The sequence below is a fragment of the Rhopilema esculentum genome, chromosome 11, assembly GCF_057945365.1.
Source record: "Rhopilema esculentum isolate cy_ngs chromosome 11, ASM5794536v1, whole genome shotgun sequence".
NCBI lineage: Eukaryota > Metazoa > Cnidaria > Scyphozoa > Rhizostomeae > Rhizostomatidae > Rhopilema > Rhopilema esculentum.
This window is the reverse complement of record NC_142825.1, coordinates 9,096,238-9,122,771: the sequence shown is the minus strand read 5'-3', so window position 1 is coordinate 9,122,771 and position 26,534 is coordinate 9,096,238. Positions and strand designations below refer to the sequence as shown.

Below are 26,534 nucleotides of genomic sequence, written 5' to 3'. Positions count from 1 at the left end.
TTTCGCACATAAGAAGTGAAAAATCCTACAACGAAGACCGCTTGACGCTTGTAAATAAGTTTAGCAAAGTATTGATGTATCTTTATTTTTGTAGGGGGAAGGGGAAAAGAAGAAAAAGAAAAAGTCTACAAAAGATCGGGAAAGTAAGGACGATAATGAACATGAAAAGAGAAAGAAGAAGTCAAAGGACAGGGAAGGAAAGAAAAAGAAGTCATCAAAACGGACAGAACAGAACAGAAGTGAATCAGAGCAGGATTATGAGTTGCTGTAAAAAATCGTCGCTTTTACCCGAATTGAAATCGCGATCAAATTGAAAATCTGTATTTAGGAAGGGGTAAGCTGTTGAGGAATCGCTTGAAAGAAATTCATATTCAGCATGTACGCTTGAACACCGTACAATGGGGTTATGGAGGAAATATCATCCAAACTAATTCACCAGGGAATCTAAAAAATAAGATGGCGGGCAAATGGTAGAAAAGGCAGCTTTGAAAAGGGGTCACTGACAATACAGGTTATTTAGAGTGCGATGAGAGAAAAATCAGAAATTAAGAGATAATTTAAAGTTCAAGAGTTACCAGGATAAAAAATATCACCACGGGAAAATTCTTGCAACATCAACCCCCATTTGTGACAGAACGCATTCATTTATAAAAAGAGGATCACAATATGCTCCGTTGGGTAGGGAGGACCATAGTTAGCAAGGTACATTTATTGTTGACAAAGAGATATGCTACTATGCTGTATTTTTAGTTGGTCCAGTGCTTCTTAATGATGCTCCCAAGTGCGTCTGATACAAGAATAATACCACTTAGAATTGTTTCATCAAGCCTCGCCCTAGAGACTGCAAAGTAATATTTAATATGATGGTGATACGTAATAGATAAGCCAGTTTCTCGTGTGGTAGAAATCATTTGTGCGTTACAAGGTTTTTGTGCTGAATTTATTCAGAAGTTGCTGAAAATTAATAGCTTTATCTCCTATAGGAAAGTTTAGGCCTAAACATTACGCAGTGTAATCTTTTGGTGTTCAGGATCCAACATCAAGCTTTTCCTTGTTTTGTTTAATGATGTTCTTAACTTTATATTGCTCAAAGATTTTTCAGCATATTAAAGATTTAGAGACAAAATCATGATGTAGATTTAGACTAGATAGTTTAGACTTTCTGATCGTATCTCAAAAGTTATTTTTGTGTACTAAGCTAAAATGATAGAATATTTATATTGATAATCCCAATACGAATGCGAATTCTTCTTTTAAAATAGTTATACGGCGTATCAAGGGTGGGTGAATGGATCTTTCCAGCTTCTATTCAGCTTCGTTTAAACATTTGATGGTAGTGTCTTTGTTTGAATTAAATCTTTGAAATTTGTTTCATGTGTTTCAGAGCTCCATCTGTGTTATTATCACCATAGGCCTCATAAAGCATGTGTAAGACAGTCTATAAATGAGGGTACTCGCTGTAACTGGCGGCACTAAGGGGTTTCTGTGGGAGGGTACTCGCTGTAACTGGCGGCGCCAAGGGGTTTCTGTGGGAGGGTACTCGCTGTCACTGGCGGCACTAAGGGGTTTCTGTGGGAGGGTACTCGCTGTAACTGGCGGCACTAAGGGGTTTCTGTGGGAGGGTACTCGCTGTCACTGGCGGCACTAAGGGGTTTCTGTGGGAGGGTACTCGCTGTAACTGGCGGCACTAAGGGGTCTCTGTGGGAGGGTACTCGCTGTCACTGGCGGCACTAAGGGGTTTCTGTGGGAGGGTACTCGCTGTCATTGGCGGCACTAAGGGGTTTCTGTGGGAGGGTACTCGCTGTCACTGGCGGCACTAAGGGGTTTCTGTGGGAGGGTACTCGCTGTCACTGGCGGAACCAAGGAAATCCTGTGGGAGGGTACTCGATGTCACTTGCGGCACCAAGGGGTTTCGGGGGAGTGATTGCTGCCATCGCTCATAGCTCACTAATGCTTCTAACAATGGATAAAGTTTTATTACTTTGGGTAGGTGATATTTTCTGATTAAGAGTGGAATCATGCAAAGTCTGTTATCAAATCTGTGGTCTTGAGTATTTTTCGGCCTACACCTATCGCTCGCTCTTCCCGCTCTTGGGCAGCTTTTGGCGCCACTGCTTCAAGCACCTTGGTACGTATGAAAAAGTAAGTTCTAAATTGCCACTGTTTATTCAACTTTATTGGAATGATCTTACAACTAACAATAATTATTGTTGGTAATAACTAGTTTTCCCGTGTCTCTTAGTTCTAATCTAGACTAAACTAGTTGAGTTCTGAACTAAAGTTTCCATTTGGGTATGTTCCTAGCACTGCCTATTAGACCCTAGGACTGTATCCCTTACTTCGGTCGGTTTCTCTTGTTGGCACTTTGATAACTGAATGCTTTCCAATGATTCAAGTTAGTGGTCAACTCAATTGGCGCTGGATTTAGATTTGAAAATAGGGAAAGGGTCTGTTTGATCCATAGTCCTCCACTTTGATGTAATTTCACTCTATATTATCTGGTCGACTGGTGCACTGCGATTGAAGAATATTTTGCGTTTGAGACAATAGATGCTGCAGAAGCTATAAACGAACAGGTTAACGTTTAGAATCAGGTGCTATACTGTAAATCGATTAGATCAGATAACTTGTTATAGATGCTGTAATTATTTGGCTATTGCTTAATGTTTTATGGGAAATTTCGAACAGTATTTCGCAACGATATTCGCAAGAAATAACTTAGGACAGCCGCCAATGCGTACTCATCTTTAAGGTTCTTGCTTCGTATCATTGCCAGCAGAACTAGTAATATAGACCATTCTTTGAAATATATGACACCAGTGGCGGAAATACATTTTTAGGTGGGGGGGGCAAAAAGAAGCACCAATACCCCCCCACCCACGCATTTTCCGCCACTGTATGACATTAAAAAGCTCTAAAAGTGGAACAGTGTTAAATACAGGGAGGGCTGCAATACCCTAAAACCAAATCAAATCTAAGAGAAGTATTGCGAGGGAGTGCATTGTGCATAAACGACTGGACTTCATTAACCTTCATGTCCCAAAACCAGAGATCAGGTTGTCAGAGCGGTAAAAATGTTCTATTATTTTCTAAAAAATATACTTTGATAATGGGCTCCGACACCGGTTGGAAAGTGGGGGGCAAGGGAAAATTTAACACCCATAACAAAAGATTTTGAAAAAAGCTCTATTGTTTTACAAAAATGTGCGGGGGTCATGGCCCCTCCGGCCCCCCTTCGTCGGAAGCCCTGTTGATACCCTGAAAATGCAAACTCATCGTGAGCAAAAGTAAACTAGAAAATTTTTTCAACCTCGTTTCAAGTCCGAGAATGATTGATCGGCTGGCTTGTTTACGCAACAATTCAGAATGCGGGCAACTGATTGGCTAATTTTTTAGACGCATGTCTTCAGAATCATGTAATTAGCCGGAACAGATCTATTTCATTGTTTATATGCTGGCGAAAATGGAGGTTATTGCAAGAGGCGAAGAGGTGATACCCCGTACCTCTGCCACTACCAACGGCAATGGATGCTGTAATGAAAATCTTTTGGTGGAACAAATCGATAGGATTCAGATACATACTGGCAATATTTCACACTGGAGCAGCTTGAAGCGCAAATCAACGCAAAACCCAGCAACGGAGGTAATGAAGTATATAGACCTACTTTGTGGCCTAATGGAGTGTTGCAAATAACAGAATCATGGGCAAACGTTTGTTTCGTTTGGATGTACTTTTGCTCTGCTTTATTGTGCATGATTGTTCAATATTCCTTATACTCTACATTTTGCATTGGATTTTGGTGAAACTTCTTGCGAGGTTCTGTTCTTGTTCCGATCGATCCCATTGTCCACGAGTTTTTCTTGCTGCATTTTTCAAAAAATTTTGCACGTTATAATAAACGCAAGCTGTCCATTTTGCAATGCTATTGTTTGTTATGCAACGAGAAGCGAAACGGCTTGAAAAGAAAATACCTGCAATTCATATCCATTCCAAGGTCAACTTATGTTTACAACACTGTTCGTTTTTTTGCTTTTGAATCGATCAGTAGTTAGACAAAATGCATAAAGAGCTATTTTCTGCACTTTTACAAGTATATTTCCTTTTCTTAGCTTCAAGAAAGTTTGATCAAAGCCCTGAAACTCGCAGAGTCGCAGAATTCGTGCACAAGAGTGGCATTGCAGGTAACCAGTACCAGTAACAAATGCCATCGTTAAATATTGATTAACAGTTTACTTACCAAAGTTCTGTCCAAGTACATGTCTTATGGCTCATCAGGCCCGTGTCCATTCATCTCCAATAAGAAGGGGAGCCATTAAGTCAGCAAGAAAGACATTAATCCTGTTTAGTTTATCTATTTATCTCTCCTTGATTTGTTTATCTATTGAGAGAGCCCCTCTATGAGAAATTCCCCTCCATACCCATACAACTTTTTGTCAGTTTTCTGTATTATTCATAGTAATTTTTTTCATCTTTTTCAATCTTGTTATATAATCTTTGTTAATTGTTGCATATTGAATGGTTTCTGTATGTAATGGAATTTTAAAATTGAATTTAATTGAAAAAATGAAAATGAATGAATGAGTTGGTAGATGGCATTGTGTTTCAGGCCAAAGTGGGCACCATGCACAAAACCCCTTCCAACTAGGGCATGGCTATTATATTAAAGCATAGCAAATTTAGAAATTCAGAATGGAATTTATATGTTGACATGGAACTTTTTTCTTAAGGACCCCAAAATATGTGATGTCAAGTAGTTTCAAAATAGGTTTAATTGTTGATTAACATCAGTTTCGTCAGTTTCATTTAATTGTTTATCCAACCTACATACAAAATTAATTAGTACACTACAATATATCAAATTTACAAAACCACAACTTAAGAAAAGTAAAAGAAAAGGATATTATATATGTGCTTGTTGAATCCTTCTTTGAAAACTGCTCACAGAAAATTGCAAGTTGCCAATCAGTATTATCTTCTTTTCATTACTTTATACCTGGTTTGAACAGAGTTTGTCAAATTGTGAATGCATCCAATTGTTGCTTACTGCCCTGCACAAAATTGTTTCACCATTTGGAAAGAGAATGAAAAAGATGGAAAACAATAATGTAAAAAATCTCATAGCTGATCTACAATTCAATGTCTGTTTTGAACCTTTCTCATATTTTTCATTTTTCCAAACCATTAATCACCAACTTGCTGATGTTCTTAGCAAATCCTTATATATTTCCATAAATTCCTAAAAATTTAAGTTTATTTTTGTGTAGGGAAAAGAAAGGATTTTCTGTAAGAATGCAGCCAGTATTGAGCCTGTAACTGAGACGGACAGACCACTCATGAAAGTGACAGGTAAATAGGTACACTTCTGGCATTCTGCATGCGACAGATGTATGCATGAGATAAGAGTATCTAAACATCAAACATCCAAATTTTGAAAATGCACACCAAATGTACAAAAGTGTTATTAAAGAGAAAATTGTGCTTGCACAATAGGTGAAGCGAAAAATTGTTTGATATAAAGAACTTGAATGAATGGACTGCACCAAGCAAGGGGGGGGGCACTCCAATGCTTGACCTGAAGAATGTGCCGCAAAACAGAGTATCCTTTTATTTACAATAAAATTATGGTACAGGAAATGACAAATTGCATCAAATTTCTGTGACAGGGTATAATAATAAAGGAAATTTATAAACAAGATATGTGGGAGTATAGCTTACCCTGTTTTTCCAGGTATTTGTAGTGTTCAAGTGACAAGAGCTTGTTCAAGTGACATTTACTAAGTAAATTTCATAAGCTCTGATTTTGGCATTATTGTGCTGTAGTTTTTTGCATACTTTTCTTAGACAGGGTATGCTTTTAGCAATTTTTTATGGGACAGGGTCAGGGTGTAAAAAGGTTTGCTGCACACCCCCATCACTTTCATAGTCAAGTGTCCCCCCCCCCTCAGGAGACTCCATGAGATTTGTCAATAATTGCCATATTGTGCAAACTTTTTTGGGGAATCAGAGCATAAAATTTCAAAAGTATTGCCTTCTAAAGTTTTAAAAGTTTATTTAGTTGGATTTTAAAAATAAGCTTTCTTCTCAATCTTTCACAGGCCATAAAGCATCAGCTCCAAAAGAGATTCTTTCCCTGTAGCCAGAAATCCAAGAAAGACATCAACTAATCATTGCTTTAAATATAAATTTTTGTATTAAATTGATTGTTGGCTTGTCTTTTCTTCTTGTAGCAAAAGTGTTTGCTCATGATTTTGATAAGGATCAGCTTAGAGAAGCTGTCAATGAATGTAAGTGTTATATTTGAATCATTTAATTGATATGTGATGTTGCTCAGAATATGGAAAATATTTTATAAAAATACTACCAGTAAGTAATATTTGTTGTTTTATACATGTTTTGGAGGCTTTTTTGAACAAAATATGTTAATGAATTTAATGCCTTACAAGGCCACAAATATTGACTGCAATGTTTGTAGCATATTATAAAACTGTAGGTTGTAAAGAGTGTTTGGATTCCTACCATTTTTTGTTGCAATTTTCCCCTTATTCTCGGTGCTTGCTTTTTAGTTTAGACATTGAAATGTTGTATTTTTATTGCAATGTTGCTCTGTATGTTGCAGTCACTTGATATTTGCTCAACTGAACAATGTGGTATTTGTTTTGTATTACTATAGAAAAAAATTGTATTTCTAAACAAAGGTTTTGCATAACTATTTTTTAACTAAGAGCAATCACACAATTTATAGCTTTTAAGGTCCTCTTTTGGTTGTAGATATCTTTTGTAAGTTGAAAATTGTATCCTCTTCATATTTGCATTTGGGTCTATTTTTTGAGAAGCAGGGTAACAAATGTGAAAATGAATTACATTCCAGCTCTCGCTGAACTCAACATTTCACAGTTTGATGTGATTTTCCTGGCATTTCCTGCTATTCCTGAAGACTCGCGTTTGACTTTTACGGAAGTTGCTAAGCCATTGTGGCGGGTAAAGATATATTTTTGTACTAGGGTTGGGATTCAAAGGAAGATTTTTTATGTATATCAAAGAATATGATATAGGAATTTATAATGGCTCAGGAGCCATTCCTTTTTGCAAACTTAATACCAAACTAAATAAGTTACCTTAACTTTATTTCCATCTCTTTATTACTTTTCTACAACCATTTTGCACGATTTTGAAGGTATATGAGAACATTTGAAAGCATTTTACTGGTAAATTACAAATATAAAGATTAAGATTGTTACTCAATTGGATAATATTTTCAGAGCTATCTCTAAGGGATGGATGTGACAATCCCTTGGATTAAATTTCAGTTGGAGTGCTTTGCCATATAGGGCTGCTTTGTCCACAAATTTTCAGGCTTGTCAGATGGGTCATCCACTTTGTAGGCAAATGGGCCCTGAATACACCCCTTAAGCACAAAACTTAGTGACAACCTTGAATATTTTTTATTGTTTGCTGTTTTCATATTTTTTATGATACCATTTGTATCTTTATTAAACTTACTTAGTATTGATTTTCAAGGAAATGGAGAAGCTTTATGAGGATGAGCTTGTTTCACATTTGGCATCTTGTGACCTTGATGCTGGCAAGTTAAAAGAGCTTCTGTCTTGGGCAAAAGTAAGTTTTTCTTCAGCTTTTCAATATTGTTGGGTGACTCTAGGAAGGATGATGGGTAACATAGATTACTAAACTTCTAGACTGTTATAGGAGTGTGATGGAGGGCTATTGGTATTTTGTCTTATTTGCACAAAAGTTTAGTTACATACTACATGGAGCCAAAACATGCTCCAATTCTCAAGTCATTCCTTCAGTTCTCACACAACTGAAACAATGAATATCTCTGGTGGCATAACAATAAAAACAGAAAGCATATGAACATTGCCTGGGAACTTAACTAAGAATTCTAAATCGATATGGAAAATATTTTAATTGGTGTTTTAATTGCTCTTGCCACCAGCCTTTAGTAAACCCCCAAAAAATCTTAATATTTTTGGCCCCCACTTTGAATCATGTTTTGACAAAACAATATAAAAAAAAAGAAAATGGCATGAAACGTTTCAGTTCAAACACTTGAAATAACACAAGTAGATTGCCAATTTCCCTCTCTTTGAATCCAGAGCAATATTGTTATGTTTTCAACATTTCATGCCTGCATCACATCCTGTTTTTCAGATTTTTAATTTTGTGCCAGTCACAAAAACATTGCAAATGAAATATTAAAAGGGCATGCCTTTTTTTCTATGAAAAATTGTGGTATGTGACCCCTTCTGGGGAGGGTTGTTTAGAGTGGACTCTGAAATTACTGGCGTTGAACCTGTGGGGTGCAAAAAGCAAAATTTCCAGCAAGTGCAATCCACAAAAGCTTTCACAGGAATAGCTTTCACTCCTCAGCATGATGGATGCCTGATGAACCGGTCTTAATATTTCACACACAACTTGCACCAAATCTTTGTTAAATTTTGCTTATTGTCGCAGGCTTCAACAGAATAGCCTAAAATTTCATCTTTGCCCCACTTCAGGAATATGGGGAGCTTCTTTTGAACCCCTTTACTTTCTTTGCTGAAGACACCAAATTTCAAGCATAGATCGAAAGAAACAATACTTTTGTCTCTGAAGTATATAATTGTCTTTGAAGTAACGATACAATGAGTCTTGTCTTTTTCAAAGTCTAGTCAGTCAAAACTGATCAAGGTCTTAGATTAACAAGATTAACAAAAAGTATGACAAATCAAAGATCCAATCCTGCTTTAACAAGTGAGATATTATAAGGTCTCCTTCCTACCTTTTTGCAGATTAAACCTGAAGTTAATCAAGTGAATCTTACCTCATGTTGCCATATGCCACAGGTAAGGGTAGCATATCAGTAAGGGAATACTTTTTTATGTTGATATTATATGATTACTTTGGAGCTTGACATTCTTTCCTTTGTTTTTTTGTGTGTAAAATAATATATCTCAAGTTATTTTATTTCCACAGTTTTGTAATCTTGGGGACCTTTAAGGTGATTTTTTGGAATTAAGAAAGGTACTGCTCTGTATATCACATGCAAAGACCCTGGAATATTCATCATTATATGAATTTTCACAGAGAACCTATAGATATAACAATGCTCATTCACAAGCATTGTTATTGGTGTGTTCTGTTATAAACAAATATTTACGTTGTTTGTCATTTTTCGCACCTCAGTCTTTTTAAAACAAGTTCTCAAAAATCTAGTAGCTTACTAGATATCAGAAACAGTGCAGCCAGAAGCAACATTTTCAAAATTCACACAAATTTCAGTGGTGGACTATCTGGCCATTAGGATACCCAGTATATCCCTGTGGTAATGTAATTGAATCTGCAAATTTATTACCTTATCTTTGTTCATGCATCAGAAAACACCATATGCAGTACTTTGATAGATATGAATTCATTTTTGTTTGATAGAATTTGGTAGAGTATGCCAAACAGCAAGAGATTTTGCTTCACACACATGGTGATCCACCTAGTAAGTATTCTGATCAATACTTGGTTTTAGTTCATCAACAAATAATTTTTTCATCATTAAAACGTTTTACTTGTCAATCAAACATGCATGAGCATTCATTTCTGCATCCAATTCCCAGCATAATTAAACCTGCCAAAGAAGAGCTAGGAACTATAAATCAATCACTATTTTGATGGGTTTCTGAAACTGTTGGTTAGCAATAGGGCTATATTACTCTGCTTCATTTGTGAAGCAAATACTGCAAACTGTATTTTTCAAAATTTTCATGTCATGTCTTTCATACTGGTAATTGCTGAAAATTATCATGATAATAGCATTGCTGCCAGAAGAAAATGTTGACAGAATTGTTGGTTCATTTGCTGAGGACAGCATTAAAGGATGGCAGACCCGCTGGGTTGTGAGATATTCAGTTGTAGTGAAGTGCCGAGGGGTCATCAGAAACAAAGGGTATGATAAGCTTTATTTGATAAATTATCGAATGACATTGCCAAGCTTCTATTTGCTTTTCGAAATTAACCCTACTTAAAAGAAGGTACAGCTAAAAAATGCTTGACAATTTTCATTGATTTTTACCAATCCATTGACATGTTGCTTAATAAGCAAATGATGCTGATAATTTCAGAAAGCAAAAGTTGCAGTTTCTCACGGAATGAAAAAACCAAGGTTTTCCATGACACTGAAATTTATTTAACTTTGTATAAACTGATGATGCATCACATTTTACAAAAAGATCAATAAGTGATTATGGTTTTAAAAACTTTGAAGTTTCCTTGCAAATAGTTTTTTACCTTCATCACTTCCTGTTTTAACAAAACTGAGTATTTGAAGTTATTAATCAAATTTTGAGGCTTCAATAACAATGTTTGAGGCACCAATAAAAAAGTTCATGTCTTTCATTCTCAATTCTATTTGTCAATATCATAAAATTAAATTTCTAATTTGAAAGTATTCCCAATGTTTTGAAATTTTGTTAAATTCTAGCTTTTTCTCGATGCCTAATAGCTTTTCATTAGTGGTTAATATTCATACAGCAATGTCATATTTCCTGCTTTTGTACCACCTTTTAAAGCGGGTCTCCACTTGAGTGAATTCATCAGCGCAGTCGCAGAGCAATTCCGCTCAGAGGGAAGTTGTGTTTCGCTAGGAAGTTAAACTTCTTTCAACTTTCAAAATTTGCTAGTGAATTCGCCTATTCTCGGAAAGAACAAAAGACATTCCAATCGCTGACAAATTCACTGAAAATTTCACTCAAGTGAAAACTGGCCTTTAGTATTTATGGCAGGGGTGTCCAATATACAGGGCATATTCTGCTAAATCAATATTTTTTTTAATAATGGAGTGCCATCCCCTCCCTAAACTTTTTATGATTCATTATAAGGCATACATTCTCATTATCAAGTATAATTTATCATTATTGTGAGCAGAGGTATCTGTTACCTTTCTACCAACAAGGAATGTAACATTTCACATTGATAATTTTTTCATTTTACTATTTAATGTAATTGTTCATGTAACAATACTCAATTTGACGCTGATTTACATAATTATTCATCTGGCCTGCCTGTGTAGTAAGATTTTGTCTATGGCCCACCCAAAAAAATAAGTTCATGATCTATGGACACCCCTGATCTATAGAAAACTTCTGTACCCACAGTTAATTTCCATACGCGTATTTATTTGCCACAAAACAAACAAAGACAACAACAGAACTAATGCTGATTTCATGCATTTGACAAAATTTAAAATCTAATGTTTGTCTGTCCTAAACTCAGGTACATTGCATCTTTGCAACATTCAAAAGAAGCAAACGGTGACGTTGACCACTGAAAAGAATATCCAATTTTTAAAGTTGACTTTTTAGACATAAATATGTATTTGTATAGAGTTAACTTAATGAAACTTGTTGTAGCCTCAAACTAAAGTTTTAGAATTAAATATAATTTGATTTGTCAGTTTAAGAATTACTAATAAAATATATATGCTTAAATAAACTGCATTACCTGTTTGTAAAAGTTGCCATGTCTACCTATGCTGTAAGTTGTTTTGTGTATTTTAAGTAGATAATCAGGGGTCAGAAAATGCTTTTTCAAAGTGCAACTGTCTTTGCTCTGTGATTTTGCTCAATGCTTTTGCTCAGTGCAACTGTGATTTGAGGTTTGGTTTTTCAGTACTTTTTTGTCAAAGCAAAGAGTGGGGCATTGGAAAGTCTTAACTAAAGCAGGTGGTGAGGCAGCTCCTAAAAATGGGAGCCTTCTACCTTTTGCATAAGCTTCTGAAATTGTATATTCCATGGTTTGAGATCAGCATTGAACACTGTTCTGCAGCATTTTTTTCAGCAAAAATATTGGGGGTATCATCACTGTTATCCATTTTGTTTACATTGCTGTTTGTTTTCTCAAAGCAACCAAGAACCAATGCTATTTATGCACCCAAACCATTTTGTAAAGTGTACACGTTGTTGACATACACAACAGAAAGTCTTTTAACAGGTATAGGATAATCATCAACACATAACAAAATTCAATATTTGCCAAAACTTTTAAGGTAGTTTAAGCTATTCTAATTGTCATCAATTCATTAAGAAAATACTGTAATTGTAAAACTAAATATGAACATATTTTTAGAACTAAACTTGATATTATAGGGGAAAACCATATTTAACTCTAAGCCCTGCATGGATTGTCACATAGAAAGAAGACAATAATACTGGAAACCTTAAGAAGTGTTTGAAGAAATAGTTAAATACACTAGTAAAAGGTAATTTTGTGCTTATTGCATTGGTGAAAGGTGTAGCATCATTGTCACTTTACAGCAACTAATAGTATAACATTAATATCTAATTTTTGTAGCTTTGATACAAGCTAGGGAACTTAGGGTCAATACTGTAGGGAACCTCTGAATATCGTGTTCCTATCAATTAATTTTAATTACTTTTTGCTCAAATAACTCAAGTAAATCAAATATTTGAGTAAAGCATTTATTGTCGACAAGTATTCTTAAGAGCTGATGCTTTTAACAAATTCAGTGGCACCACAAAACTGGGCCCAACAGTATCTCTCCTCACCGGTTAGTCGATTAATGAAAAAATTATTTATGTATTGTTTAGTCGACAGGAGCTTGGGCGGATTGGCTCGAATGACAACGTAAACTAGAACTGGTACGAATTCATCTGCCCCAGACGTTTGATTTGGCGTTGCCATACTCAGCAGGTTCATTATAGAGATGCAACAACGATGGATGCATCGCAGTTTTTCTGCAGGTGTCTACGAAACAAAGCAAGCTGTCGTCACAAATCGACAGGGCTATTCATACCGCTAAAAAGCTCTTAAATCAAGATAGATTTGATTGTAAAAACTGACGACAGCATGTGATCGTGCAACAGTTATCAAACGACGCACCACTGAAGAAATCACGAGATAGGGTTATAAAATCAAAATTGAAAACTTCTAAAAATATATTTTTGTGACGCCATCACTTCAGTACTTTATTCTAAATTATTTGATAGCAACAAAAGCATTTGAAAGGAGTTTTTGCCAGCATAGACAAATGCTCCAGCTTCTCCCTGTCTGAAAAGGTGGAAATAACTATCATAATATTTTCAAGGTTAGCGTTTCCTAGGATGCGTCTCAAGGTGGCAAACAGAGTTGACATTGAGATTTTTTTCTAATTTAACGTTTGTTACAAATGAATGACACATCTGGAGAACATCCCACCATCTTAGCTACGGACCTATAATTACTTAAAATTCACATTTTATTTTTCGCATAAAACAGAAAAATAGCAAACAAACCTTATACGCATTAATCATGAGCAGTTCAGTCTGGGCAGATGGCCACGGGGCTTCCTTTTGCAAGACCTTTAAGAAAGACAAAATTATTATGCAGGAACAATGTGAAATACATTACGGAAAATTCTAATCGGGTCACAAAAATCGTGTCCAAAGCTCGAGGGCACTGTTTAGTAAAAGAAGTAAGGGGCGCTTTAACTCAACTACAATCAAAGCGCTGGTCGATCAAGAACTTCAATCAATTGTGCGCTACCTTAAATGGTCAAATATCAGCGGAATTTGAGATTAACACGTAGCCATATGTCGGTAATTATCAAGTGCTTGATGTCTTCAAGAGAACTTTTGATGACTCAGCGCGCTTCTTAAATATGGGAAACTTTTTCTACAAATTTATTTCTCTAATTTTTACTGCGCTTTTAGATAACGTATTGTGTTTTCATTCGCTGCTTATAACTGGTTTCTGGGTGACGGGAACTTAATCTATGATAAATAATTTGCTCATTTCGTCAGTTCAGGCTTGATCAGCTTACAAGTGATGAAAATTAAAAAATTATATGGTTTTAAATGCAAAAGAAGAGTTTTAAAATAGATAACTTGGGAGAAAAAATCGAAATAATGTACCCTTATATTCTAATGAAAATTCCAGTTTACGGGTCTATCTTGAAGAGCTCGATACCGATTAGGCAGAGTTGTACACGCTTATGGTATTTAGAACATGGGGCAGTCCTAAGATTGAGTTTCACGCTTTTAGTGAACATCAGGCAATCGTTCCCTTATATTTTAGATAATACTGAATAAACAAAAGGGGTTGACAAACTACGCAGGTTATTAAAAAATTAATAAGTTGAGGGGGACGATTATTCGGTACTCTACTATAGTGTAGTACAGTTGCAGATTATGCATAAAATGCATCAATATCTATGTTAATACAGGAAGAATTTTTTCAACACAGGTATTACAAACAAAACTGTTGAAGAACTCTGTAATTCAAACATGCATTTATAATGCAACAAACCTTTGGGATCTGAAGGGCTTTGTGGTTAACTGTGATGGTCTTGGACAATCGGTTGATATGGTCGTGAAATATCCTGTCAAAATATTAAATTATATTAATAACTAGATAACGACGTCTGATTTCAATCCTAAGCTTAGATTAAAAGTTGCTTTACTTTAAAATGCTACACAAAACTTTTATTTTTATTATTTAACTCTTTTTCGACCTCAAGTGGCTCTCTAACTTAGTGATGAGACATCGTTTAAATCAATGAGCATCAATCACCATACACACTAACATGCAACATTTTACTAAACTAAAAACGTTTTGAAAATCGTTTTTGCAGTGATTGAAAATCCTTAAAATAAACCCTGAATGTGAAATGAAATTTCATTACAGGTTTTAAGACCAGTGTAATTAAAACCTATTCTAAATTTAGCCTAAATTTAGTCTTATTTTTGTATCATTCCTTTCCTAGTTCATTAAACCTAACTTTATCCTAGTAAAGATCCTATTTGTAAACAAAGTTTCGGTTATCAAGGACCCCATTTCCATAACCATTTCTCAATTGACTATTTGACTTTAAGTCGTATGTTGCTCTTTACTGTTTGGACTTATATTTTCAGTATTAACCGGAATTCAGATCCGTAGGAGAAAGTTCAGATTAGCAAAGGTTCCTTCAGGTGTGCAGGGGATCTCCCAGATCCGAAAGGGTTAACTGCACGAAGGACCAGATCCCTAGGGGATTCCATTAAATGGGCCCGATCCTTGTGGGAAAGAGGCGAGATCCGTAGGGGTTAAGCGGAGACAAGAAATCCTTATAGAGCGGGCCTGACACCATTCAGACAAAAAGATGGCTTTATTCATTCAAATTCTAAGTAAACTTTTAGGCTAACAGAGGGAAGGAATGATTGGATTCTTTCTCGTGAATCACTGTAATGCACTGCTTCTATTTGGTGAGAAATTGGAGATTTAAAAACGGTCAGTGTACTTCGCTTACTTGTCATTTTCTTTATCTTGGTTGCCATTGGGATAAAATGCAGCTTCATATATCCTTGTCATAATAGTCCTTTCTGTTGCAATTTTCGCATCCAACCATTGTTCGTCCAGCGCAGCTAAGAAAGTAAAATTTCTTATTATTCAATCAACAAACTCCTACGCTGACCAAGTCTTGGGACATTAACAAATACAAAGATTGCAACTTGGAAACTAAATAGATTGAAAACCCACTTATAAGATCCCACTTTTTTAAGAACCGATAGGTTTGAAAATTGCATATTAGGCCACTTTAATTAGATCTTTATTTGCACTAATTTCCTAAAAAGTTTCTCTAAACGATTAAAAAAAAGATTTTTATTTTTTCTTAAGTGCAGATATCAGTAGTGCAATGTAATTTGCTAACACAAAAAAAGAATGACTTGATACTCAACATGATGACATGGCAAACAACTGAAAAGAGCATTTATATTTAAAGTACCAATCTTATAAAAAACTAAGCAGTAAATAACTTAAAAATGCTTATTGCATAAGAATCGATCTAAGCTAAACGGAAACACATAGGTTCCTATAGGCGTAATCCCTGCCAAAAGTCTTGGAATACCAACGACAGTTTTCAAGCGCTAGTTTAAACCACCCCCCCCCCCCCCATTTTTAACACTGTTGGTTTACTAAAAAAGGGACAAGGAAGAAAGTTTTTCTCTGTAACTTATATGATATTTTTCTAAACTGTCAGGATATGTTAACTAAGCAATATGTTATCAGGATATTCCAATAAAATTTCTTAGTTCGCCGTAATGAACTGCTTTTACAAGAAAAATTTATGTTTATTATTATCAATAATCTTATAAGATTATCAATAATAAATAAGATCCAAAAAATAATTGACATGAAGCCACATATCTGAATTTTCTTTAAGCAGAGAAAGGCCGTTCGGCGTTCGGCCATTTTGCGACTAGCTAGTTTTATAAAGGAGGTTTCGAAACGATGCTTAATACAAATTTTCTTCGGAAAGAGAAATTTATCCTGGGTCCGCAGCATTTCCAGGATTTAGATATGGACAGTATCCATATTTAAATTGACAAAATTATGATGCAGAGACAAGTATTGTTGAAAATTTAGGAAAGATTTGAATTTTGACATTTATATACTTACAAACCCACGTTGGATCAGTACTCATCTCTTTATAAAGGTCTTCAAGAAACTCTTCCAGCAAAGCACACTACGAAAAAGGAAAGGTAGGTCACCATTTATACTGACTTCATTACATTTTAATGAATTCTTTGTGGTTATAAGCTGTTAATGTTGTATTTAAAAGCGCACACGACATATGCACATATTTTTTATCAACAGAAATCTCATTTAAAATCTCTCCTAAAAATGGGTCATAACATGTCTCTTGGAAACAACATGCATTGAAAAGCTATATTCGTTTGCAAATACATAAATACCTTCTCGTCTGGCATCCCTGTCTCTTCGAAATTCTGCGAAAACTGAGCTATCTCCCGCTTCTTATCTGGCGTATCCAAGAACAGCCGCACACAAACCGTTGTGAAGTATTTGCTGCATATTGCTTTGTCGCTGATAAAAATAGCAGGAGATAATGGCTATGAAACGCACAGAAATGTCGAGTTGCCAATTCAGGCTCCTTGTAACGCTGGAGCTCAGTAGTGCAGACAGCCAGTTAAACAAAGAACAGTTACAAGTACTAACAGAAAACGTACGCTGTACAGGTACGCTTAATCAATTTGTAAACAATAAATGTTAGGAAATGGGAGGAGAGCTGACAGATTTTTAAAGTTTTGCTCTGATGAAGCCCTGTATGCCGTGGGCGAAATATTGGCCTTCACAAATTTACGTGTATTTATTGTTGTTCATTCTCGTCGTTTTGCCGTGTTTCTTATTTGCTACATTTCAATCGATTTTTCGCCGCAAGAACTCCTTGGAGTCCATCGTGCAGACTGCTATTAAGACCTTTTCTTTATTCACAGATTTTCAAAGGCCTATTTATTTGTAGCTAAAAAATGTTTAGAATTTAGAGATGAACCAGACGAACTGCTAGTGAGAAAATAGTAATACTGAATTAAAAAATGACGATTACCTACACTCGTGATTGCAGAGTTTACCTAAACCTAAATGCAAATAATGAAATTTTATTTACCGTTCGACTTTCTTCCGAATTTGCTCCAGATGCGACATTGATGCTAGAAGTCCTTGTTTGCTTCTTAGAAGGTATGAAATATAGGGTGCCCGTAGCTTGTACTCTTCCTCCAGTGCGTTTAGCAGTTTTTCACAACTGAAACAATTAAACATTATTCTCTTCAGTAAAGTCATATAAAAGTCTAACTATAATTCAAAGCTAATGGTTTTGACTACCTAATAGTCTGATAATTTCCGAGTTCAAACAAGTGTTTTCCCTTTCTTAATCATCCATTTTAACGCCAAAATTTGATAATTCAAATTGTAGGGCCTGATGTAAATTGTTATTGAAAGTTCAAGAGACTTGCATCGAAGGGACCGAGAACTCGTGATTCATTCTTTTTTGCATCACATCTTCATATTAAGGTAAATTTAAAGCTACATGCAGCTTGTGGCTTACTAGCAGTGCCATAGGCTTGATTCTAAATATTAACTGATGTCAAGATATTGTTTATTTGTTGACTTCATTCCTACGAGATCTTTGCAACAATGCAACTGCTTAGGTCAAATAACTGGAACACATGCCAACCTTTCACGCGGTAACTGTCTTATGCTGCGCAATGTCTCGTGCAGCTGGGCTACGACAGACCTGTCCTGTAAGTTAATTGCCTCGGCTAATTGTGCTTGTAAAAACGTCATCAATAAACTGAAGCAGCTCGAAGATTCTCTAAAGAAACAAAACACGATTTGATTAACAATCATTACCATATTTTCAACTAAGATGCATGAAAATGTTTATACATGTTTTACTGACAAGTCTGTTACGGACCATAACAAACAATACAGGAAGCCCTTGGCTCTATGAAATTTGAACACACAAAAAAGTCCTTATACGTAATCATTAGCACAAGCCATAATAATCTATATTTCCTGACCCTACAACATGATTATGCATCTCTACCTCTCAGTTTCTAACCAACTGAAACAGTGGCGGACACTTGGTCAAAGATTGGGGGGGGGGGGGGCCTACTGTTTTGATAAGATGACGTCACATTGTGTCATTGTTTTAGAACAAAAGATCATTGTCATTGTCATCAGCTGCCGCCTCCCTCGCCCCCAGCTCTCCGCCACTGATTTTAAACATATTCAATGCATCATCCATTAGAAAATTTCGATTCATTAAGAAATAAACTAACCCTCTAATTGTTCTATAGAATGCCCAGAAGCTTTATGAAGTTTCCCTGTAAAAAATATCTGCAAAGGTGGTCCAAGATGACAATTCAGGGTAGTTTTATAATGGCAATTAAATGGCCGACAGAAAACTTGATCTCAATGTTAAAAGGCGGTTTAACAAACCCTGGAAAATTGCTTCTATCTGCCATGCAAAGAACAATTCTAAGCTTTCGTTTTGCATCCTCGAATTTAAAGTCGTCGTCAAATTCAATATCTTGAGCTACAACAACATCATCGCTGCTTTGATCATCTTCCATCCAGCCAGCCGTTTTTGGAGAAATGCGTCGATACTTGTTTAGAATGTCTTCAATATCTGAAATATTTAATAATTAGTGTGAATAAAGTTGATAAACTCTTTAAAAAACAAAAATTTCCGTGAATTTGGAAACAGATTTATCTCCCAGGCTCGTACAGTTAAGATGGGGCGGAAAATTCAACTTATATCGCAACAACCTCGTACACATTCAAGTTGATGTTTAAACCAAGGCTGATACCTGATGTGGATTATCAAGACGGCTAAAAAAGTTCTTAAAAAGTATGGAACCACTGTCACTATAATGAAGCACAGGGATATTTTTAAATATAATCACAATTTAAACCCTAGGCATTGTCCAAAATCGTCTATATAATCATAAACAACTAGGAATGGGGTAAGTTCACACGAAACAGAACGTTTCCTAAAAACGAAGTGCTTTTTAGCAGTCGAAATAAGAAAAATATAGACAAACCGTTGGATGAGTTTGATGGCGTTGGTGAGACTAACTGCTGATGGGGTTCAGATGTTGTCTTGAGTTGTGACTGTGGCGCCGTGAAATTACGTTCTGCTTTCAATTGTTGCTCTTTTCTCAAAGCTTGGCCATCACTTTTTGACCTGCTTTTTACAGATTTGATTTTCTCCTTGCCCGTGGCGAGTTTTCCCTTCAGCCATGCACTCGATGATTTTTTTCTGTCTCTTTTCTCCTGCTCTGCCATTTCCTTTTTCATTTGCTTGAGAGTCTCGCTCTTCGTATCCAAAACACAAGATATAATTCCTTTGGCAGCACGTTTCGTTGTCGGACTATCATATTCCCTCTTCACATTGCCTTCCTTGTTTTTGTCTGCTGTCTCTAAGTCGGAATCTACTAAAGAGGAGTTAGAAGCGGTCTCCTCTTGCTTACGCGAAGCTACAGACAGTGATACGCCCTTGGCTTCTTCACCTCCATCGGAACTATCACTATTTGGTTCAGCAATAGCCTCAAATCCACTTTCTAACGCGCCCTCGCCACCTTCCTGCTCTGAAATAGGATCATCGCCTTTGAAAGCAAAAGAGTTACTCAGAGTACGCGAGGGCTGCTGAAGGATAGTATTTAAGCCACCTAATAAACTTCCAGTTGATATATGACTAGTTCGTTTGTCAGCTTGTATTGGGGCAACATTCCTTCCAAGGCTAGCCGACTGGTTGAATGGAGATACCGTCGGCTGTGGGGTACTACGCATTGGGCCTAAAGTTGCCGATTTGTTTTCTGAAAATGCCTCGGAAGACTGCGATGAAAAGTTAAATGTTGTGATGTAGCTTGTAGGCGAAAGATCCAGCAACGAGTTATTTTCTTGCTTCGGGGTATAAGCCGCTGTTGTTGGAAAGCCAGTCAAATGTTGAGACATTTCAGTATCTTCAAGTGCAATCAACAGTTCGGAATTTTTGTTTATTCTCACTGGAGATACAAGTGGCACATTTGCAGTCCAATGTGCATCGTCTTCTGGTGCAAGGTTCCTGCTTCTACCAAGACTCTCATTAAAAACACTTTCATCATTTCCAATACTAGCATAGTTATCAATTAAAACTGAATTAGGCGTTCCTTGAGGCGTTGCTTGGGGTGTTCCTTGAGGGGTTACTTGGGGCGTTCCTTGAGGCGTTGCTTGGGGCGTTCCTTGGGGCGTTCCTTGAGGCGTGCTATCTTCGGAATCTAAGCAACTCCTGGCGAAATCATTCGTATTCGTAGCTTCTTCCTCGCTTAGAGGTGTATGAAAATTCAGCCCTTCTAGATCTTTCATTGCCTTTATCATGCTAGAAGCTCTTATCTGTCGTTCCTTTTCAACATCATCACTATCTACTGCAGTACTTTGGATCACGTTATCTTTTATACCCAATACCTGAAAAAAGAAAAAAACGAATATAATTAGGGATATAGTAGGTTGACGCAGTCATGATCTGCTTTCCTCTCAAACAATTTGACCAAATTCTATTCAAAATACAAGTTATGTGATACAACATCTTTCACACGCCATGCCTCCATTCACTCAGTACATAATTTCGTATTGCAGTACAAAAAGTCCCACTCATGGTTACTGTTGTTCCAATACAAAAAACTTGCTGCCACGATAATGCTCTCGCGCCAGTAGCAGTTGCAAGGCTGGGGGTAATTTCACTGCTGAGTAGACACACATGACTCATTCTGTCTGTATCTTTATGCAACAAGAGTTCCATTACTGAGAACAATTAAGGGTAATAATACCTTTTCTTCAGGTAGCATTCCAGGCATTTCATAATCAGGATTGAAAGATATCACGAGGATAATCTCGCCTTCTTCAATCATATCTTGCAGCTCTATCAATATGCCTTCATATTCTTCTTTATTACTCTGTGGTTTTTGCTACAAAACGCACAAATGATATCACATGAAATAATTCAAAAAGGGGATTAGGATATACAATGATTTTTTTAAGATTTAAAACAAAATTAATCAACTGAAATACGTTAGTAAAAAAGAGTAAATCATACATATATAAATATATATATATATATATATATATATATATATATATATAGATCTTCAAGAAAAACAATCTCATGTAAACGTTTCAACCGAAGTCTTCATCAGTAATACTTTTAAAATAAAATGGAGCTAACATATGCAAAATTAATACAATAGAGTTAATACAATGTACCAACCCAATTATATTAACTCTATTGTACTAATTCTATTGTATCAACCCTATTATATATATATAATAAATATATATATATATATAATAAATATATATATATATAGATATAACATTGCAGTGACGAGACAAAGGTTTCATGTTGTTTCTGCTTCTACTGCTCTGCAAACTATTTCTGAATTATTCTCCATTCTTTTCAGTAGTGATTTGATGTTGATCTTATCTGTTCAAAAACACCTTTGTTCTTGATAGATACTGGAAATGACCTTTCCATTGATCTCGCTCTGGTGATATCGTTGTTCAATGTTATTACAAATCTTTTTTCTGATCTTTCAAAGTAGAATCTTATCGCCTTTACTGCTGATGTCTCATCAGATGAACCAAACAGTTGCCATCTACCTTTGAGGATGTCCATTGAAATTGGTCTTTCTTCACACCTTTTATACAAGTTCTGATAGGAAATTTTAGATTCCCTATACTGAGAATCTGTTCTTCTGTCTATGTTATCTCAGCAGCCATAGTTAACAAATGACACAAAATGTTTTTAAAACCAGTATCAGGTAATATCATGTGATCAGTCTTAGGTCCACCAATAATAGCACAGTCAATACCTATAAGAGGTTATAAATTGAACAATTATGAAACAAGGTTTGCAAGGTAGACCCAAGTTCACAATCTATTTTCTTTTCAGGAAAAAGTTATTATAGATTGAAACTCGTGATGGTAGGTAGTGTAAATATGCAACAGAGCAGAATAATGACCTCTAATTAACAAACAAAGAAATTATACCAAAAAAGGGTAAGGTTGCTTGATCTTACTTCCTCTTGGTCCTCATTTAGTGTGCCCAGTGACTGAATATCGATTTTTGGGGAGTACATACTAGTTGTCTTCTTCTTGCTTTTGTTTGTTTTTGGAGCTGGCACTGGTTTCATCAATTCTGGGTTTGCCTTTAGCTGCATTGCTATGGGCAATGATGTTGCAGTTCTTTGGGATGTAGCTTGCTGCTTAGTCCATCTTCTTGGCATTGGTGGAAGAAGGGCCATTAATTCTTCAATTCCATTATGCTTCAAATTATCATCATTTTCACTTGAAGCCTTTTTCATAAACTGGACCTGGTCAGTGATGAATTGTAACAAAAATGTATTTCATTCAATGTTAAAGAAAAGAGCTCAAATTCATTTATCTATCTAAATGTATGGAAGAGGATGCAATGGCAAGGTTGTTTTTAATTTTTTAGTGCACTTAAATACACTAAATGCCTTTAGGCTAGGTACAATTGCCAATGTCCCATACTTAGAGGGGGGGACCCTGACAAGCTCCTGCTCATGAAAAGCATCTTTGGCTTTCTTATTCTAAAAAATATGATGTTGACAGGTAAATAACTGCAATTAGCCATTAGCCTAAGTATCCAAAATATTGTCCCCTTTGATAGTCACATTTCCATCATAAAATTAAATGCCCATGACACATCTATCTGAACAGATTACTCAGTTTAAATTTCAGTTTCAGTTTCATTTATTTATCATTCAATCCTAAATACAATTCTACAAGATAACACCTGAATACATATACAATATCACACATAACAAATTAAACATAAAGAAGACAAGGAAAAGAACTTTACATGATTGTATTTTAGACTAACTGAATAAGAATTACTGTTTACGGTCTGTCATGAAGTGCTCAAAGCCCTGTAGGCAAAGCTGCAAATTTTTCATTCAAAGAGAAAACATACTTCTGATCGTCAAACATTCAAAAATTGCTTGGTCTATACAGCATGTCCCTTTCTTTTCACACTAGCCCAAAATAAGAATATCCTGTCAAGAATAGAGTGTACAAATAGCAATAATTTGCTCTTACCAATGTTTTGAGTTCCCTTTCAGTCATAAGTGCTGCATTAGCATGCAAACCCGCCACAGTCTCTTTTTCACTCAAAGGGTTCAGCTTTTCTGAATTTTGTAAAATAGAATCAACGAATGCAACTATAATTTCCTAAAAGGAGAGAAATCAAATTTTCAGAAATCCAAACAGCTTCAGAGGCTTTATAGCAAATAAATTTAATTATCAAAAGTATTCATACTGGATTTTGAAGACCATAAGGCAGAACATTTGGCAACTTAAACTTAATCTGAACTTACAGGTTCAAATTTTTCCAGAAGTTTATGCATTTTCAAGTCTTTCATCCCAAGCTCTGCTAATGCCAATGATCTGAGGAGCCAAGCAACCTGAGAAAGGTTGTACCTCGCAACTTCAGTTATAAATGCATCAGAATTAATTCCAAATGGTTCTGGATTGATAATAGCAGGGCAAATGAAGAAGTGCATTAGCACATGACCAAGTAAAGCTTTTGCCTTTTTTTCATCACAGTTCATCTTGTTAATGATGACATCTTTTAGTTCACGTAGAATCCACCGCAGACTTGTTGGAAAGCAGTAAATCTTGTCTCTAAGCCCCTTTAAAAACTTTTTACACAGATTAATAAGACAATTTTGTGAACTCTCAATATATTCTGCCATTTTCTTATTTGCTTTTGGTGTTCCAGGATCTCCAAATTTTTGTCTGATCAGTTTTGGGGGAAGCCTGTTCAAGACAAGATTTATTTCAATATCTAAATAAAACAAATCATCAACAATTATTTGCATCACTGCACCATGCAGTGAGGCAGTAAGGTAAAGTTTTGATGTGAAAAGCAACTCTGAATATTGACTGAGAACAAGGTTAAAAGCATTCTGGGAGCTCTTTGGGTTGCAGAAATATTGAAAAACGTCATCAGCAATAGAAACTTGGATCTCAATAAGATGTTTAAGAACTGACAGGACATAGTTTTCATCTTCTTTCAAAATGCAGCTTCCATACAAGCAACAAAGTAGTAAGCTTGTCACTCCACTAACATCGACACCGTGGTTTGTTGCGCAATTTAAAACTAAAGCAACAAGCTTTGGGTTAGATCTCAGGGAGGCAAGAAACTCGCCATATCTTGCATCTTGGTATCCTAAGTGCTTTGATGCATCTTCGAACATTGCACTTTCAATCAAGATGGAAGTTTGGGTACATTCTGATGGGAAAACTCTTTTCCCAGAAACCAGCCGGTCTAGGTTCCTCCAATGTTGCCGAGTCCTCCAGGCTAAGTGATATACACTCTTGCACGTATCAGTAACACTTTCGTTCAACGATCGTATGATATCTTTGTCTTGTCGAATAAATAATCGTTCCCCTTTTAGTCTTTTCTGCAATGCATACAATTTTAAGTAGAAGCTATCTCCTGCAGTGTCTGCCATGATGAGGCAAATGTTTTCCTGTTTGATTCTTGATCGAATCACAGAATACCGACTTGTGAACGAGGCTTCCTCGAAGTCCATGGACCGCCGCCCATCATAATGTTTTGTACACAATAAATGATAAATATGAAAACCCAAATTTTTTACAAAAGTCCTTCGAGGGAATTATGATAAGTCTGGAGAGCCTGAAGAATTTTGCTCCCAAAAACATTTTGAATTATGAAGAGAGGGATTAGAATGGGAAAATTCCATCCACGCCCTTTACTCAGGGTCACCAGAAAAATTCCCTCCTAGTGTTGGCATAATGGGCCTTGTTTTCAAGCCGAAGTGGACCCTAAACCTGTAAATTCCCCTCAATTTGTCCGGGTCCCAATTTCCTGCCTTGACGCCTCCGACTTCACTTACTATATATTTTCGTAACAAAAAATTTTTTTATTGTTTTAGATTACCCTTTTGTTGCTAATTTCAATTTTGCTGGTAACAGTTTTTTATAAATATCGAGGGCATAGCCTGCAAAAATTTTGCGCGACTACAACTATGTCCTGCAGTTTTTACAGAGGTTTATAAGTTTTCTGACCTATCGAAACAAAGAGTGCACATCAGTGATTCAAAAATATCAGCTTTCAAATCTGCCTGTATCTTTTTAATTTTTTTTACATTCTAATAAAAATTCACAATACAAATTTACTAGTTATGTAATACTATGCCTACTTCGTGGCATCACTAAAAACTAAGACAACTTACATATGAATTAACAAAAGGAAAAAAACAAAGAACAACACACACTCTCTCAAATTAGATACCAGGCGAAAGGTTTTCACTTGATAATAATGCAGCATTGCCGAAAAAAGAATGACTTTTCTTTTGTCCCATGGAAAGACAAGGCAAAACATGTACTTAAAGTCTTTTTTCTACTTTTCTATATTTTAACGTGTTTTGCATTTTTTTCTCATTCTAAATTTGGCACCAAATCATGGACTCTTTTGCGAATGACCCAATATTTTCAATCATTTATTTTTATCCCTTGATCATCCCTTGTATTTATCAATGCCCTGTCAATGGAAGCTCCGTACTTTTTACGTTTTTTGGCTCACCAGACCCCAGTTCTATTTGTTCTTTGCTTTGATGACTTTCATCTCCACAATGAAAGCCTTGCTTCTAAAAGAGCCATACCCTTAAGTTTGCCCTTATAGTAAACTGTATTTGCATATTGCTGGATAATTCGGAATAATTTGACAAGCTTGTCTAGGCACATATTTTCTTTATTTTTGCATGCTTTTGTGGTTTTCATATTTTCTCTCGATTATCTTTATGTTTTTCGAGTCCTTCTATGTTTACCAATTCACCCAGCTTTCTTGTTGCTAAGAAGTCTTCTGATATATTTGTCGAAAATTGAATATAAATTTAGTACTCCTTTCTGCTTCAATAACCTGTTTTAAATTCTTATAGATCCTTGGTAAAAGAAGTTCTCCCCCTTTCCTTTTTATAATCATTTGAGCCCCTATTTTTGTATGTATGTTTTGGTCACTTTGCAAACATCAAACATTTTACATTCATTTAATTTTTTTATATTCTTGGATTTTACTTATAAATATTTATGTCCAGCTTCATTTTCAAGAAAGTCAGAAAAAAGTTTTTTTATGATGTCCTAGTAAGAATATTTTGTGTACCTAAAGGTGGTCTTAAAGCCAGTAATG

The 26,534-nt window shown here is 35.8% G+C and overlaps 3 protein-coding genes across 3 annotated transcripts in view; 2 read left to right on the top strand and 1 right to left on the bottom strand.

Moving 5' to 3' along the window:
- Positions 1 to 4,186, top strand: part of LOC135693267 (rab-like protein 6) — a 33,259-nt gene extending 29,073 nt beyond the window's left edge. Inside the window, exons 20-21 of the mRNA XM_089111634.1 lie at positions 95 to 3,643; positions 4,111 to 4,186. Coding sequence (XP_088967760.1) covers positions 95 to 271 — 177 coding nt within the window. The 3' untranslated portion in view covers positions 272 to 3,643; positions 4,111 to 4,186. The remainder of the gene's footprint in view (positions 1 to 94; positions 3,644 to 4,110) is intronic.
- Positions 3,464 to 8,488, top strand: LOC135693541 (uncharacterized). The gene is made up of 7 exons (XM_089111236.1): positions 3,464 to 3,643; positions 4,111 to 4,182; positions 5,266 to 5,347; positions 6,229 to 6,285; positions 6,870 to 6,979; positions 7,520 to 7,615; positions 8,474 to 8,488. The coding sequence occupies exons 1-7, from the start codon at positions 3,464 to 3,466 to the stop codon at positions 8,486 to 8,488; spliced, it is 612 nt and encodes a 203-aa protein (XP_088967362.1).
- LOC135693540 (GTPase-activating protein and VPS9 domain-containing protein 1) lies at positions 5,754 to 24,891 on the bottom strand. Its single transcript, XM_065212070.2, has 14 exons — positions 23,698 to 24,891; positions 23,420 to 23,551; positions 22,378 to 22,671; positions 21,130 to 21,267; positions 19,366 to 20,767; positions 18,761 to 18,950; positions 17,994 to 18,131; positions 17,427 to 17,561; positions 16,717 to 16,846; positions 16,421 to 16,487; positions 15,270 to 15,384; positions 14,291 to 14,363; positions 13,279 to 13,344; positions 5,754 to 12,751 (listed from the first exon to the last, which is right to left on the bottom strand). The coding sequence occupies exons 1-14, from the start codon at positions 24,835 to 24,837 to the stop codon at positions 12,485 to 12,487; spliced, it is 4,287 nt and encodes a 1,428-aa protein (XP_065068142.2). The 5' UTR covers positions 24,838 to 24,891; the 3' UTR covers positions 5,754 to 12,484.
- Positions 24,892 to 26,534: the final 1,643 nt, after the last annotated feature.

Coding starts and splice junctions, on each gene's coding strand:
- LOC135693541 (XM_089111236.1), top strand. CDS start 3,464: ATGGAGGTTATTGCAAGAGGCGAAGAGGTGATACCCCGTACCTCTGCC. Junction 4,183..5,265: donor GCACAAGAGTGGCATTGCAG/GTAACCAGTACC, acceptor ATTTTTGTGTAG/GGAAAAGAAAGGATTTTCTG. Junction 6,286..6,869: donor TAGAGAAGCTGTCAATGAAT/GTAAGTGTTATA, acceptor ATTACATTCCAG/CTCTCGCTGAACTCAACATT.
- LOC135693540 (XM_065212070.2), bottom strand. CDS start 24,837: ATGGCAGACACTGCAGGAGATAGCTTCTACTTAAAATTGTATGCATTG. Junction 16,488..16,716: donor CAGGGATGCCAGACGAGAAG/GTATTTATGTAT, acceptor CCTTTTTCGTAG/TGTGCTTTGCTGGAAGAGTT. Junction 14,364..15,269: donor CAAGATAAAGAAAATGACAA/GTAAGCGAAGTA, acceptor ATATTTTGACAG/GATATTTCACGACCATATCA.